General features: G+C 42.4%; 1 protein-coding gene across 4 annotated transcripts in view; it reads left to right on the top strand.

Moving 5' to 3' along the window:
* The window catches only part of cadm4 (cell adhesion molecule 4), a 154,920-nt gene that overhangs the window by 106,079 nt on the left and 36,529 nt on the right, over positions 1 to 12,312 (top strand). The window contains exon 1 of one of the 4 annotated variants that reach the window (XM_087848305.1): positions 3,235 to 5,587. The exons of 1 other annotated variant lie outside the window; for it this stretch is intronic. In XM_087848305.1, coding sequence (XP_087704431.1) covers positions 5,491 to 5,587 — 97 coding nt within the window. In that variant the 5' untranslated portion in view covers positions 3,235 to 5,490. Of the gene's footprint in view, positions 1 to 3,234; positions 5,588 to 12,312 lie in introns of those variants that run through there. 2 more of the 4 variants (XM_006791659.3, XM_006791658.3) reach the window with 2 other exon arrangements.

Raw genomic sequence — 12,312 nt, 5'->3', positions numbered from 1 at the left:
ACTAGAAATAACAATAGCATGTTTATATATGTCTACCTCAGCCCTGTTATGTCTTTCCCTCAACTCATAAAATCAGTGAAAAGAGACTGCCAGTACTGTTATCGACCATAAAGTGAGTTTAATCTCAGGGTTAACTATACATACACAAAGCAGAAAGTTACGTCAAAGCAGTGTTTTATTTATTTACTCGGAATAGACAAATGTGTCAAGTAGGAAGTATCTGAATAGGCTGCATCCTCTATAAATGTGCTTAGAAACATCAGTGAAATTGGCTCCTAAGGAATACTGCCTCTATAAATGCTTTTAAAAGTAGAGAGATTTATCATTTTAGGTAGAAAATATCTACTAAAATGCGCAGTCTTTACACATAACCTATTTCTATGCAAACTACGTCATTTCAGACAGCCAGTGATTCAAGCCCCAGTATCGGTTTTGCATTCTTATGAGCCTGTCGTGTTGTGAGCAGCATTGACTTGTATTTATTCGCCAGCCACCAATGTCAACAAACAGTGAAAATAAAGAAAATCAAAACTTTGTAATCCTAAATTGTGTAACGAAAGGCTGTTGGTGTCATTCGAAAGCCACCCCAATGATCGGGCCATATTGATCCCTTTGCCCAGGAGTGTGAGGTGAGCTGGAAGTAACCTGAGCTGTGCCTCCAGAAAATGCAGTCACTGATAGTGTCGAATAGATTGAGGAGCTGTGACTTTTCTAATTAGAGTTCAGAGCAAACCCAGCTGGATTAGCTAGTGCATGGCTCTAGGGTAGCTATTAACACCAAGTCAACCAAACAAGAAATCAGAAAGATGAGAGGAGAAAGAGAGCAGAGGGCCAGGGAAAGGCTGATTGAGCTTGTCAGGCCCGATATGAATGTACTCAGAGCTCGGTCAAAATAGGGTTTTTTTCTTTTTTTTAAAATCAGATACATGACCTGCAATTTGGAATTTCTGATGTTCTCCTTGTAAATTCCTATTCATTTTGTAGTATCTCAAACAGCAGCTGCAAATTGATTTTTTTATTTATTTTTTATTTTTTTGCGTACACTGAATAAAACCCAGAGGATATTATTCAATCAGGACAGTTCAGATAACATTTTGTTTTTGTGACTTTCTCGTAGTGTAGGGCTTTGTAGCAGCTCATAAAACAAAATCTATAAAGAAAGAAAACTCACACATATTTCTGAATATGCAAATTTAACGTACAACTTCACGTGCCTGAGTTGTTGCCACACTAACAGCCTACTTGAATCTTAATTTGACTTATTTTACCTTTCAGGAATACACCCCCTCCTCCTCCTCACTTTGACAGTTAATAAACCTACAAATTTCATGCTTACATAGACACATATACATATGCTCCACCTCTACGAAGACATCACCACCTCGTGCTTAGGCGCGCACATACACTCATATGTTCCAAACCCACTCGCCTCAACCTCAAGGGAGACATAAGAAATAAATTCGACACTTCCGCTTACCCAAGAAGCGCCTTAAGGACAAAGAGAAATTTAATCTCGGATAAGCCTCCCGATAGAATCTCTGCATTAGCCCTCTGCTGCTGGTTCACAGCTATCCCATCAACCCTTACCTCCCACACCTTGGCACAATTCCCCTGCATCCCTCCTCCTCTACACTGATTTTTTTTTATTTCCTCTCCTTCTCTCCCTCCCTTTTCTCACCACTTCTTTTCACTTACCTGCTTCCTGCTTTGTCATTAAATTCAGTTTTCTTCACCTCACTGCTAATCTTTCCCCTTTTACGTCCCTCTTGTCTCCTCATGACTTGTCCATCTCATGTCTTCACAGTCTCTTCATAGTCTCTTCCCATTCTTCCGGTGAGGCTGTATCTGTTCCCAGGTGTGGTACATACTGTATATATCTATATTTCTGTTCCTCTCCCTTGTCGGAGAGCTTTAATACCATTGGTATTAAATGCTGGCACGACCTCCTCGGCATACTTAAGCAGGCAGTTGTAAGGCTGTTTGAGTGCTTAATATTTTCAGCACGCTGCTGACTTAAGCCCCTTAAGTGCTTTGGCAACACTTATTCCACGGTGGCACCAATGAAGCCCATTAAAAATTTGATTTGGATGAGAGAGAGGGGGGAAAAAGGAAAAAAAGAGGAAGGGGGATAGGGGACACAATTTGCCATTACTTCCATTACTTCCGCACACACTGCGACAAAAACAAATACACCCATCAGGGGGTTGCCCACACAGGGACTTTGCAGACTAACAAATACGCACATACTCACCAGTTGTGGGTATGATTTGCAATGTGTTCTTTTTGCCTGTAATTATGTCCTTAGTTAATCTATAAAGTACATTGCCATGACCCTATTTTGATAAAAGCTCTTGATAAATAAATTTGACTTTATTTGACTTGATGATAGGGAACAGCATGTTTCAAATTAAATGCATTAAGATGTTTGTAAATACAGCTTGTGGCACATTAGGACTGCTAGTTTTTGATTAGTTGATTAAGAACAAGTAGAGGTGCTATTATAAAAGCAAAGCTGTGTTGCCTTTCGCATTTTACAGGACAATGAATGTCAAAGACGTGGAGTCTGCTGCAGTTAGCTTCCACTATTGGCTTTGTATTGCAGGTTTTATTGCCAATAGCAGTAATGATAGTACATGAGCTTGAACAAAGGAATTTCATTATACACAATGTGGTGAAACAAAATTTACTGTCAGGTTGGTCTAGCTGTTAGCAATGATTTCTGTTTCATCAGTATAAAAATATGGAGCCGATACTTTTTGATGGGCCAAACTCGCATCAGCGTAACTCATATATACTCATAGTCATGTTCATTTTTCCTTTCTCCGCATCCAGTTTGAATTACAAAGACAAAAAACACGTACCCACTTCTTGTCAGCAGACAGCCATGTGCATCGCTGCAGCCATAAAAAACGCCCATTTAACATAAAGAGGCACTATGATGCCTCTGTTCGTGGCTGCACGGATAAATTAATGGCTAGTAGATAGTGAAAGGGCTAAACAGTCAACCAAATGTACACTCTTCTTCAGTCAACACTGAACAGTCAAGCACAGTTCACACACGCACACACACTGCCACTGTTTGTTGACCTGAAAGGCATCCATTGTCACTGCTTCCATCCACACACAGACATCTCTAACCTTCACAAAATAGTATGCCAAATATGCAGACACTGATCCCACACTGACACACGCACACAGAGTCTAAGCAAGGAGAGGGAGGCCAGGCTTATATAAGCAAGTGAACGACAGAAAACAGACAGATGGATTTGATCAGCAGTGATAGCACGCTGGGATTATGACAGTTTTCATAGATCAACAGGAAAGAAGCAAAACGAGGACAAGTTGTGGGAACTAACTAGCTTCTGCGGACCAGAGGATTAAAAGAAGAGGACAGAGAACGGGCGCTAGAATGGATAAACTCAGCACAATTTGAGATCAGTTTTAACAAGTGGATAGACTTTGTTTCCATCTGAGTGCTGCCAGGCCCTTAGACCTGCCAGACCCGAGCTGCTGGTGTACACCAACACAGAGTAATTTTCTCAGCATCAGCCAGTTGACCAATGAAGTCAGCGCTGTAGGGAAGATTGGCGATGATCTGCTTTCAGCTTTGCCAGGAGTGTCAGAGCAATCGCCGTTAGAGCTCATTGTGTTTGCAGTAGCACAGAGAGTGAGAGAAAGCAGACAGTGTGTAGTAATCTAAGGATGACACCCGCACTTTATTCCATCAGATAGTGCTCAGTGAGGTGTGCGGTGCAACTCGCTGCGCTTTGTCTCTACACTACAAACACACACACATTAAGCACTCACAACTACACACACACAAACACACCAGAGCCACACACTTACACAGACCAACAAGGCATCAGGTCCTGACAATCAGCGAAACTGTGTCTGGACCTTGAACACAGCAGGGTTTGAGATCAGTGTGTTTGAGCGAGAGTGTAACTGGAGTGCACCCAGGCGCCGACTGCAGCCAGTGGAACACGTTAGAAAGGAAGCGTTAGGAAAGCCGATGCTGCATGATTAAACTGTCCGATAGCCTGTGATTATTCAAGTAAAATCAGTAAAATCTCTGTCCATTTGCGCTGCAGTGTGTACATGATAGCTCATCTGCAAAGTTCTAGCATCCAAGCGAATAATGGTAGAATTCTTGTGAGGATCACGTGAAAGTCTCCGGGGTAATATAGCATACCAAAATATGTAGCATCTGAATGTAAAGTATCTTACAACAGTTTTGTTCAGTGCTTTGCAAGTTCGTTCTTCTACACAGGGCAAGCACTTTCACTCTGTCTTTTCAGCGCTGCACTCGAGCTCAATGGATTTTATTTAACCTTGGCTATCTCTAGATGAGTTGCAGTAAGATAGTGTCTCAGTCTCTCAAGAGGTCTGGATGGTTTGGTATTAGCTCTAAGGAACATTGACTTCTCTGCCTACTGATTTGTTGGGTGAGAAGTGCTGAAAACCTTGTCTAACTCATTAAAATACAATCTGTTTGAGGATGAACGTTGTTGCCCTAGATTCTTCTGTCCTTAAGGGCATAGCAGTGGAGATGGTTCTATTTTGAAAGTTGTAATATTGTCAACACCAGCAGAGAAAATCAGACCTGCTTTGGATGTCAGTTTCATTTGTTTTATTTGACTGAAATTTTGTAATACTGATGGTTTATTTCCCCTAAATAAGTGTGGTTTGACCCAATGGAGACAGGTTGCCTATTTGTTGTTGTGGTTAACTGTGTGGCTCATTATTGCTCAGACCCTGCTATAAGCTCCAAGTGTGACGCTGTAGTATACAGCTGAAGAATTAATTAACCTGTACCTCATTAAGTTAATTGCATAGCTGCCATTACTGAATACTCTTGTTAGTATATGGTCTGTTTGGTACTGTTTGGCATTGTTTTTCTCAGTTTATTGATTTTGAGAATCTCAAACTTTGGTCTCAGGAGACTTAAAGCGCTACAATAAAAAATTAGATTTTCTTTAAATTGAACTGAGCCTCAGTAGGACTTTGCAGTAGCAAATCTCTCACATTACATGGAATTAAAACAATGCATAGTCTAAATTCTGTCTAAGGAACACAAGGAGCTATAGTCAACAAATGAACTTTGTTGCTGTAAGCTTTTCTCTGTGTGCATTGTGATATAGTGTCTAAATCGCTTGCTCTACAATTGCTCTGAGCTCTGGCAAAACGTTTGTGTGTTGCGTGCAAACGCTGGCTAGAAGTCAGTCTTGTGTGGCTTTGTTGCTAAGGCAGTTTCTTTGCATGTGCTTGGATGCTGTATAGCACAGTTTGTCCTCATACAACAACAGTTAGCATGTGCATTAGTTGGCATTGTTTTTGAGAACAAATCCAAGTGCATATATGTGTGTGTGTGGACTGGTTTGTCAGTAGCACTGCAGGCAGGGTCACAAAGGAGCCATTGATCAAACAGTCACAGCCACACACACACACACGCGCGCATTTATACATACAAACACAAGTTCTCAATACACAATGAGGCCTGTCCGAAGCTCTGTCCTCTGCCGCCTCCTTCCTGCTCCTTACTCTCTTGCTCTGCGCAGCCTAGTTCTGGTCCTGCTCTGCATCACTCGTAAGTCCTGCACTTTTTCACATGAACTCACACCCACATACTGGTTAAATGAAATGCGCACAGTTGTTTCTACTGCTACTCGCTAAGTAAGTCAAGGGAGCAAGCATTTCATTTGCACGTGTAAACACTCTTAGTATAGACAGTATACATCAGTGTAATTTACATTTTAACTCCCTGCAGATATTCATCCAAATGTTGTATAAAAAGAATAAGTCATAAGTAATTGGTGTCCAAATGTGCAAAAAACTTTTGACCAAGGGACAGTAACACACAATGAAATCATTTTTCAGTGGACTGGTAATTATACTGATCAGATGCAACATTGCAGCTATATTGTGTACGACCCCATTGTGCTTCCAGAACAACTCTGACCCACTGGGACATGGAGAGGGTGTCATGTGGGTGTTAGCATTGGATCCTTTGGGTCTTGCGGGTCGGGGTTTCTCAGTGCTTTTGATTATGTTGCTGCTCAGCCTAATTTGAGTTTGGTAATTACATCTAAGGTTAAAGAGAGACAAAATGAAGACAAGCATGTATCCCCATGAGATGAAGAGACCAGGGAATAACTTGAGGACTTAAGGAAAGCAAATGAAAAGTAGAGAAAGCAAGAGTGTGGTTCAATAACCTAATGTGAGAACGTTAGATCCACAGAGTATGAGAGAATGGTGCAAGAGTGAAGTGCAAGAGACAAATATTGAGAGAGAGCCAGACTGACACAAGGAAAACACGATTTGGCCAGACAGACACTTGTACTGTATGTGAGGGAGGCAGGGAGCCGCAGAGGCAGAAAAAGTGAAATGGAAAGACAGAGATGGAGAACAGTGCACTCTGTGTGTGTATGGAAGAAAGACTGCGATGGAGCGGATGGTACAGAGATGAAACAAGACACTAAAAGACCTCAAAAAGAGTTGCATGAGATCGAGATTTGAAGCCAAGAGATGATTGATTGAACACAAACCAGAGCAGTAGATGAAGTGGAGTGAGATCAGCAGTAGAGTTGCTGCTGTGCTATTAATACCTCCTGTCATTATTATTATGAATTTAAAGCAGAGGAGATGTTGTTTCCCTGCTACTCACTAGTAAACAATATCCTTTTCCCTTCATTTAAAAATTCTATTACTTTTGAAGTGACATTAATAGTGATGGTACTATGATGGAATGTAGAGGGGGTCTTGGGTTGGGGTAATATGTGGGGAATAATCTATATGGAGAAGGAGTTTTTGTGTTGGCAGTCAGCTTTTGGCAGTCGGGGTTTAAATTTCAAGCCAGCAAAGCAGTTTCGAGTTGTGCCTTCAATGAGCATTCACATACACTCTCTCGCATGCGCCATTTCAAAGGAGTACGCACACATGATTTTAAATACATACACATATCATTGCATTCTATTTCCCACACATACACATCCATGAGTTTCACACATATGATATGCCCAATATACACACACCAAAGGAACATTTTGAAGGGGTGTTAAAACCAGTGCTTTCGGCTGTGTTGAATCTCCAGTGTAGTTGCCGTGGTTGTAATAGCCTTGTAAATTTCCTTTAAGCTGCTGTTGGGGTATGTGTAGTGGCCATTGTTGCAGGGTTGTTGGGACTGTGACAGACTCGGGCCGTAAAACGCTGCAGAGTAGATAGAGCTAACCAGCTTTGGCTGTCAGAAAATGTGGGGGAAAGGAGGGGAAAGAAAAGAGAGAAAGAGATGGTAATTTGTGAAGCATAAGAGGAGGTGAATAAGGGAGCAAAAAGAGTAATGGGATGGGTGGACAAGGGGAGCAGAGAGGGCTCAGACAGATACAATTCAGTGGGGGAGGAATGAAGAAGGTATGGGACAAGGCAGGGATGAGGTGATTGAAATACGCTAAAGGGCTAGAGAGACCTAAAGATGCAAAGGTCAAAATGAGAAATGTGTTGAAAGGAGGAGAGGGGGTGTGAAGAAAAAAAGGGGGATGAGAGCAGTAAAATAATAAGATTTCAGTGCAATGGAGGATGGAAGCAGTGTGACTAGGGAGCAAAATCAGAATGCTAAAAACGGGATTTGAAATATGTAAATAAATGAAAGTAAATGTTACTAATGAGAGGTCAAGAGTGAAAAGAGACAATTTTATGCTGATTTGCTGATTAGCAGTGCAGTTCTAATAGTACACCATTGGTTGATGGATGAAATGAGGTCTAAAGTTTCTGCTGGAGAGAGAGAAAGAGAGAGAGAGATTAAGAAAAACAGAGAAAAAAGAGGGTAGGATAGAAGGACAGGGCTGAGCTATATGACAAGTAATTAAGAGAAGAGAAAGTAGAGAAGATGAAAGAGGGGAAACGGAAACATTCGGTCTCTTGCTCCACTTATTTTTGTTTTGCCCTCTTGTCCCATTCACTCCTCTCACTTTTTTCTGTCTTCCCCTTGCTCCTTCTCTTCCCCTCTCCCCGCACACTATAAAAACAGCATGATTATGCTGCAGACTTGAGCTGCAGAACAAATCACATTTAGGGAAGGAGAGTGTGGAGATGGAACCAGCAGAGAGGCAGGAAAAGATTCCCACTGAGTCACAAAAAGAGAAAGAATGAGAGAGATTGCAAGGGGAATGAAAGCATATTGGAGTTCAGAATGAAACTATTGCAAAGCCAGGAAAAAAACTACATGAAGAAAGAAAAAGAGAGAGGGAGAAAGAGTTTAGAGACCAGAGATAACAGGGAAGATTTAAAGAGAAAAAAGTTGCAAAAAATCTCCTGAGGCCCAGGAGAGAAGCGGAAAGGGGACCTTTAGGACAGCATTAATGAAGAAGATGCATGATGAACGATGCAATAAAAGATAAGGGAGATGAGAAGGAGAAAGAAGATGGGCCGAAAGGAGAAGGAACGCTGAATGACGAGGAATCAGGGATTAGATAAGGCAAAAGGTGGGGAGGAGATGGATGGAGAGACTCTGGGTTTAAATAAAAAGAGGAAAGAGGGAGATGTGAGAATGAGATTAGACAAGAAGACAGCGGGAGGAGAGAATTATGAGCTGTGGATGAAGTAAAAAATCGGGGACAGGGTAGTACACTCAAAAACTGAGAAGAAAGTGTGAGCTTAGGAGGGGAAAAGAGGACTTCAGAAAGGGACTGAACAAAGGTAATGAGAGAGACGACAGCGAGATTTGTAAAGGATTATGTATTATTTATGTACAGGGAGAATTTTTTTTCTTGGAACTGGATTTGATTGGCAGAGTTCTGCCTCCCTGTGAGATAAAGTGATAATTTTAGACAGGGAAGAGAAAGAGGGGAGAGGGAACGGGAGAGAGTTGCGGGTCTGCAGTGGGAGGTTTGGAGTGGAAGAACGTCAAAGTCAGCTTTTTCATAGAGTCGGAACGCTGCAAAACTCTGTGATTAACCTAGAGCAAGTGTTCGTACACACATGCACATAAATATACACTCACGCATATAAACACTGCACACTTCATTTGCATACATACCGCAGAAACCGACTTGCCTCACGGGATAACGCAAGATAAAAATATGTACATCCAGATGGGAAGTGATGGAGAAGTTGCCAAAGGACGAGCCCTTATGAGTGGAAACTATGAGCTGCTGTTATTGTTTTAATTAAAGCGGTAACAACATCAGGGGTTATGCATTGTAGTCTACAGCACCAGTTCCCTTGTAAATCCGTGACCAGCATGCAAAGAAAAAACAAGCACTTGGCCCTCGTCCAGTTGAAAGATAATGACAGATAATGAATAGGGAGACAGTGCTGCACTTCTTCAAGGATACATGAGGGCTTGTTTGGGGCAAATGGAGACAGTTCATCTCTTATGTGGCTTGTCTTTCTGTTCAATCTTCACCTTTCTCCACCTTCAAAGACATGGAGAGAGTGAGTTAAGGGGAGAGTGATACCAAGTGAGAGAGACCCAGCAAGGCCGTAATTCAGCCTGCTAACCCTGCACCAGTGAGACAGTTTCTAGAATTTACCGTGACCAAGGGTGAGCCAGCAGTCCACCTGGCTGCCTCCCAAATCCCCTTCTTTTAGCTCTCTACACCTCCTTTCATCCCCTCACTCTGTCCCACTACCCACCGGCTCCCTTGGCTAATAACTCACCCTATTGTGGGACCATTAGGACGGGTCCCTTGTCTTATGAATTTGCCTGCCTATTATTTATTTATTTGTTTATGTATTTTGAAATGATGGCCCTTCTTGGATGTCTCCTGCCATAGTAAATAAGGGCCTCTATTTTCTTTTCCATGGCTGTGACAGCGGGGGCAGTGGCATGGGAAATGATAGGAATTTCACTGCTATAAAATACTGCCCCCGCTTGGTTGGAGAGAGAAGTGGTTGTTTTTGCTCCCCATCCAGTTTTATTTATCCACTGCCATAACCGTCAGTGCACTACCATGATATCGATTGCACTCGCCATTCTCTCTTAATACGAGTCGACGCTTGTGGAGTATTTTATTATGGGCACGGATTTTAATGGGGCCGAGATTAATACCTCTGTCACAGAGGTTGATTCCCTCCCCCTCCTTCTCATTCCCTCTGTGGATTGTACCATGCTGGTGATCAGAGGCACAGGCTCATGGCCTTGATGTGAATGGCAGCCTATAAAACCTACAGTCAAACTAAAGTGCTGTACCCAGCTGCGTTACGAGCGGGAGTTGAAGAATATGCGTCATCTCTCGCATATTTCGTCCAGCCCCCACCAGCTGCATTATTATACCCGAACCATCACTTCCTAACTCCCTGCTATCATTTCCTGGTTAGAGCCCTCATTCCCCGTCATCTCTATATCCCTCTGCTCTTTCGTTCCCTTTGCTAAGATTGATCATACACCAGCATGCAGCAGGTGTTTCTGGGTGGCATCTCTCAGAAAGCAACTGCGGATGTCAGTCGTCACTGATGCATAAGCCACTAATGAGTTTTAATTTTTATTTTTCTTTCCCGCTTTTCTTTGTGCTTTACTGCCATCCCACCACAGCTAATTTTCTTTGAAGAGGTGACAGCTGTCAAGAGAAGTGGGTGTACAAATGGACAGCTAATTAGTTTCTCTGGCCTCAACCCAGAAGCAAACTTTTGACCACTTTCTGTCTTGCTCTTAAGGGCACGCTTACTGTCGGTTCCGATGGGTCACTAGTCACGCGCAGACCCTGCACTGTTTTTGTCAGGATGCGCAGCAGCGCTTTTGCAATTACATCTGTTTAAGACAATGGTGGCCAAGCCCAGTTTCTATGGTGATGAGTAATAACAGCCATTAGAAAAATAATTGGGATGGCAGTGGCAGGCCCTGATGGCCCCCGATATGAATCACAATATTGATGCAGAGAATGAGAGCAATAATGACTACAATTAGTGGTAATTGTCAAGATTTTTTTCTCCATTCCATAAAGTATTAGAGTCTCCTTTGTCTTTATTCCCCCTTGGTTTCTTTCTGACTTCAGTTCAATATCCACTGTGTCTCTGTGTTTCCCCTGACGTGATGAATATGTAGGCTTTGAGTATTTCATTAAAAAGGATTATAATCAAAGGGGGATTAGATTTGGATGAAGTTCCAGGGATCAGATGATGTCAAAGTAGCTTAATTGCAGTATGTTAACACCTGCATATGCACACCCAGTGCACACACAGACATGCATGCAAAACCTGCTCAGGACACACACTCTGTTGCAGATATAGACATTTATTTTGGCCCAAAGCAGTCAAGTCAGCAACTCCTTCTACAGCAGCTGCCATCTGTTTGTCTCAACATTTCTTGCTTTCTAAAGGTGTTTTACAACACTCAGAAACACTGCTAGACACAGCAGTGAAATATATATAGTACTGCCATCTTTATCAGTTCTTCTCATTGCCTGCTTCATCACTGTGTTTCAATATTGGTGTCGTTCTTCCTCTAAATCCTCCCCGCAGCCAACACATTGCCAGGGAGAGAGGGAATGCAAATGGAGATGCAAATTGGTAAATACTAGTTTTGGAGGCCCAGCAAGCTGGTACTCTCTTCAAGGCAATCACATTCCACTCCTGGCTGGAACCATATGACTAATTGCTCCGCAAATCATTTGAATTCAAACGACGGCTCTCAGTGTCCATTGTGCTCAGCGGGAGGTGTGACTCAGCTGAGTCGTGTCAACGGCCTGACCCACAAACACGGAGGGTGCAACAATCAGAGCATAATCAACCTCCTCATTACTGACTCTTGAGCTGTCAGCAACATCAAAGAGGCTCCCTGCTATTTCTCAGCCCCCTTGTCTAAAAATATTGAGTTGGAGGACCCAGACAAGTTTGTTTGAAAGACTATGTAAGACAGTTTTTGGGACTGTGAAAGTCACTTTCCGTACACACGTGCTTGTGTGTCTGTGCTCATTTGTTATTGCGTACTTTTCCAACCACGTGTACATGAAAGTGTCCCTGTGAGAACCATTTCATTTGGATAATGGAGTGTAATCAGTGGGTTTAGAATGCACCTGGTAGAGAAATGGCATTAAGAATGTGTGAAGTCCAATTAAAGCTCCCATCCTGGTTTCATAGCTCGGCACTTTGGCCAATTACAGACTTGTACAGTAATGCTGCTGCAACTTAAACTGTTCATATACACACAAGTAGTGAGAGGGCAGCAGTGTGGTGGTCATCTGTTTGAATGAATTTAAGTTGTGTGCACATGTGTTTGGCTGTATGCCACCAGGTTTGTGCTTATGCATGGCCATTCAAGCATGTATCTAAAGCCCAAGAGACAAACAGATTTAAGCGTTATCTGTTCAAATGTGTTTG

Source organism: Neolamprologus brichardi, chromosome 11, assembly GCF_056152115.1.
Source record: "Neolamprologus brichardi isolate AB-2024 chromosome 11, ASM5615211v1, whole genome shotgun sequence".
Lineage (NCBI taxonomy): Eukaryota > Metazoa > Chordata > Actinopteri > Cichliformes > Cichlidae > Neolamprologus > Neolamprologus brichardi.
The sequence above is the reverse complement of the archived record's forward strand: the minus strand, read 5'-3'. Positions and strand labels throughout refer to the sequence as shown.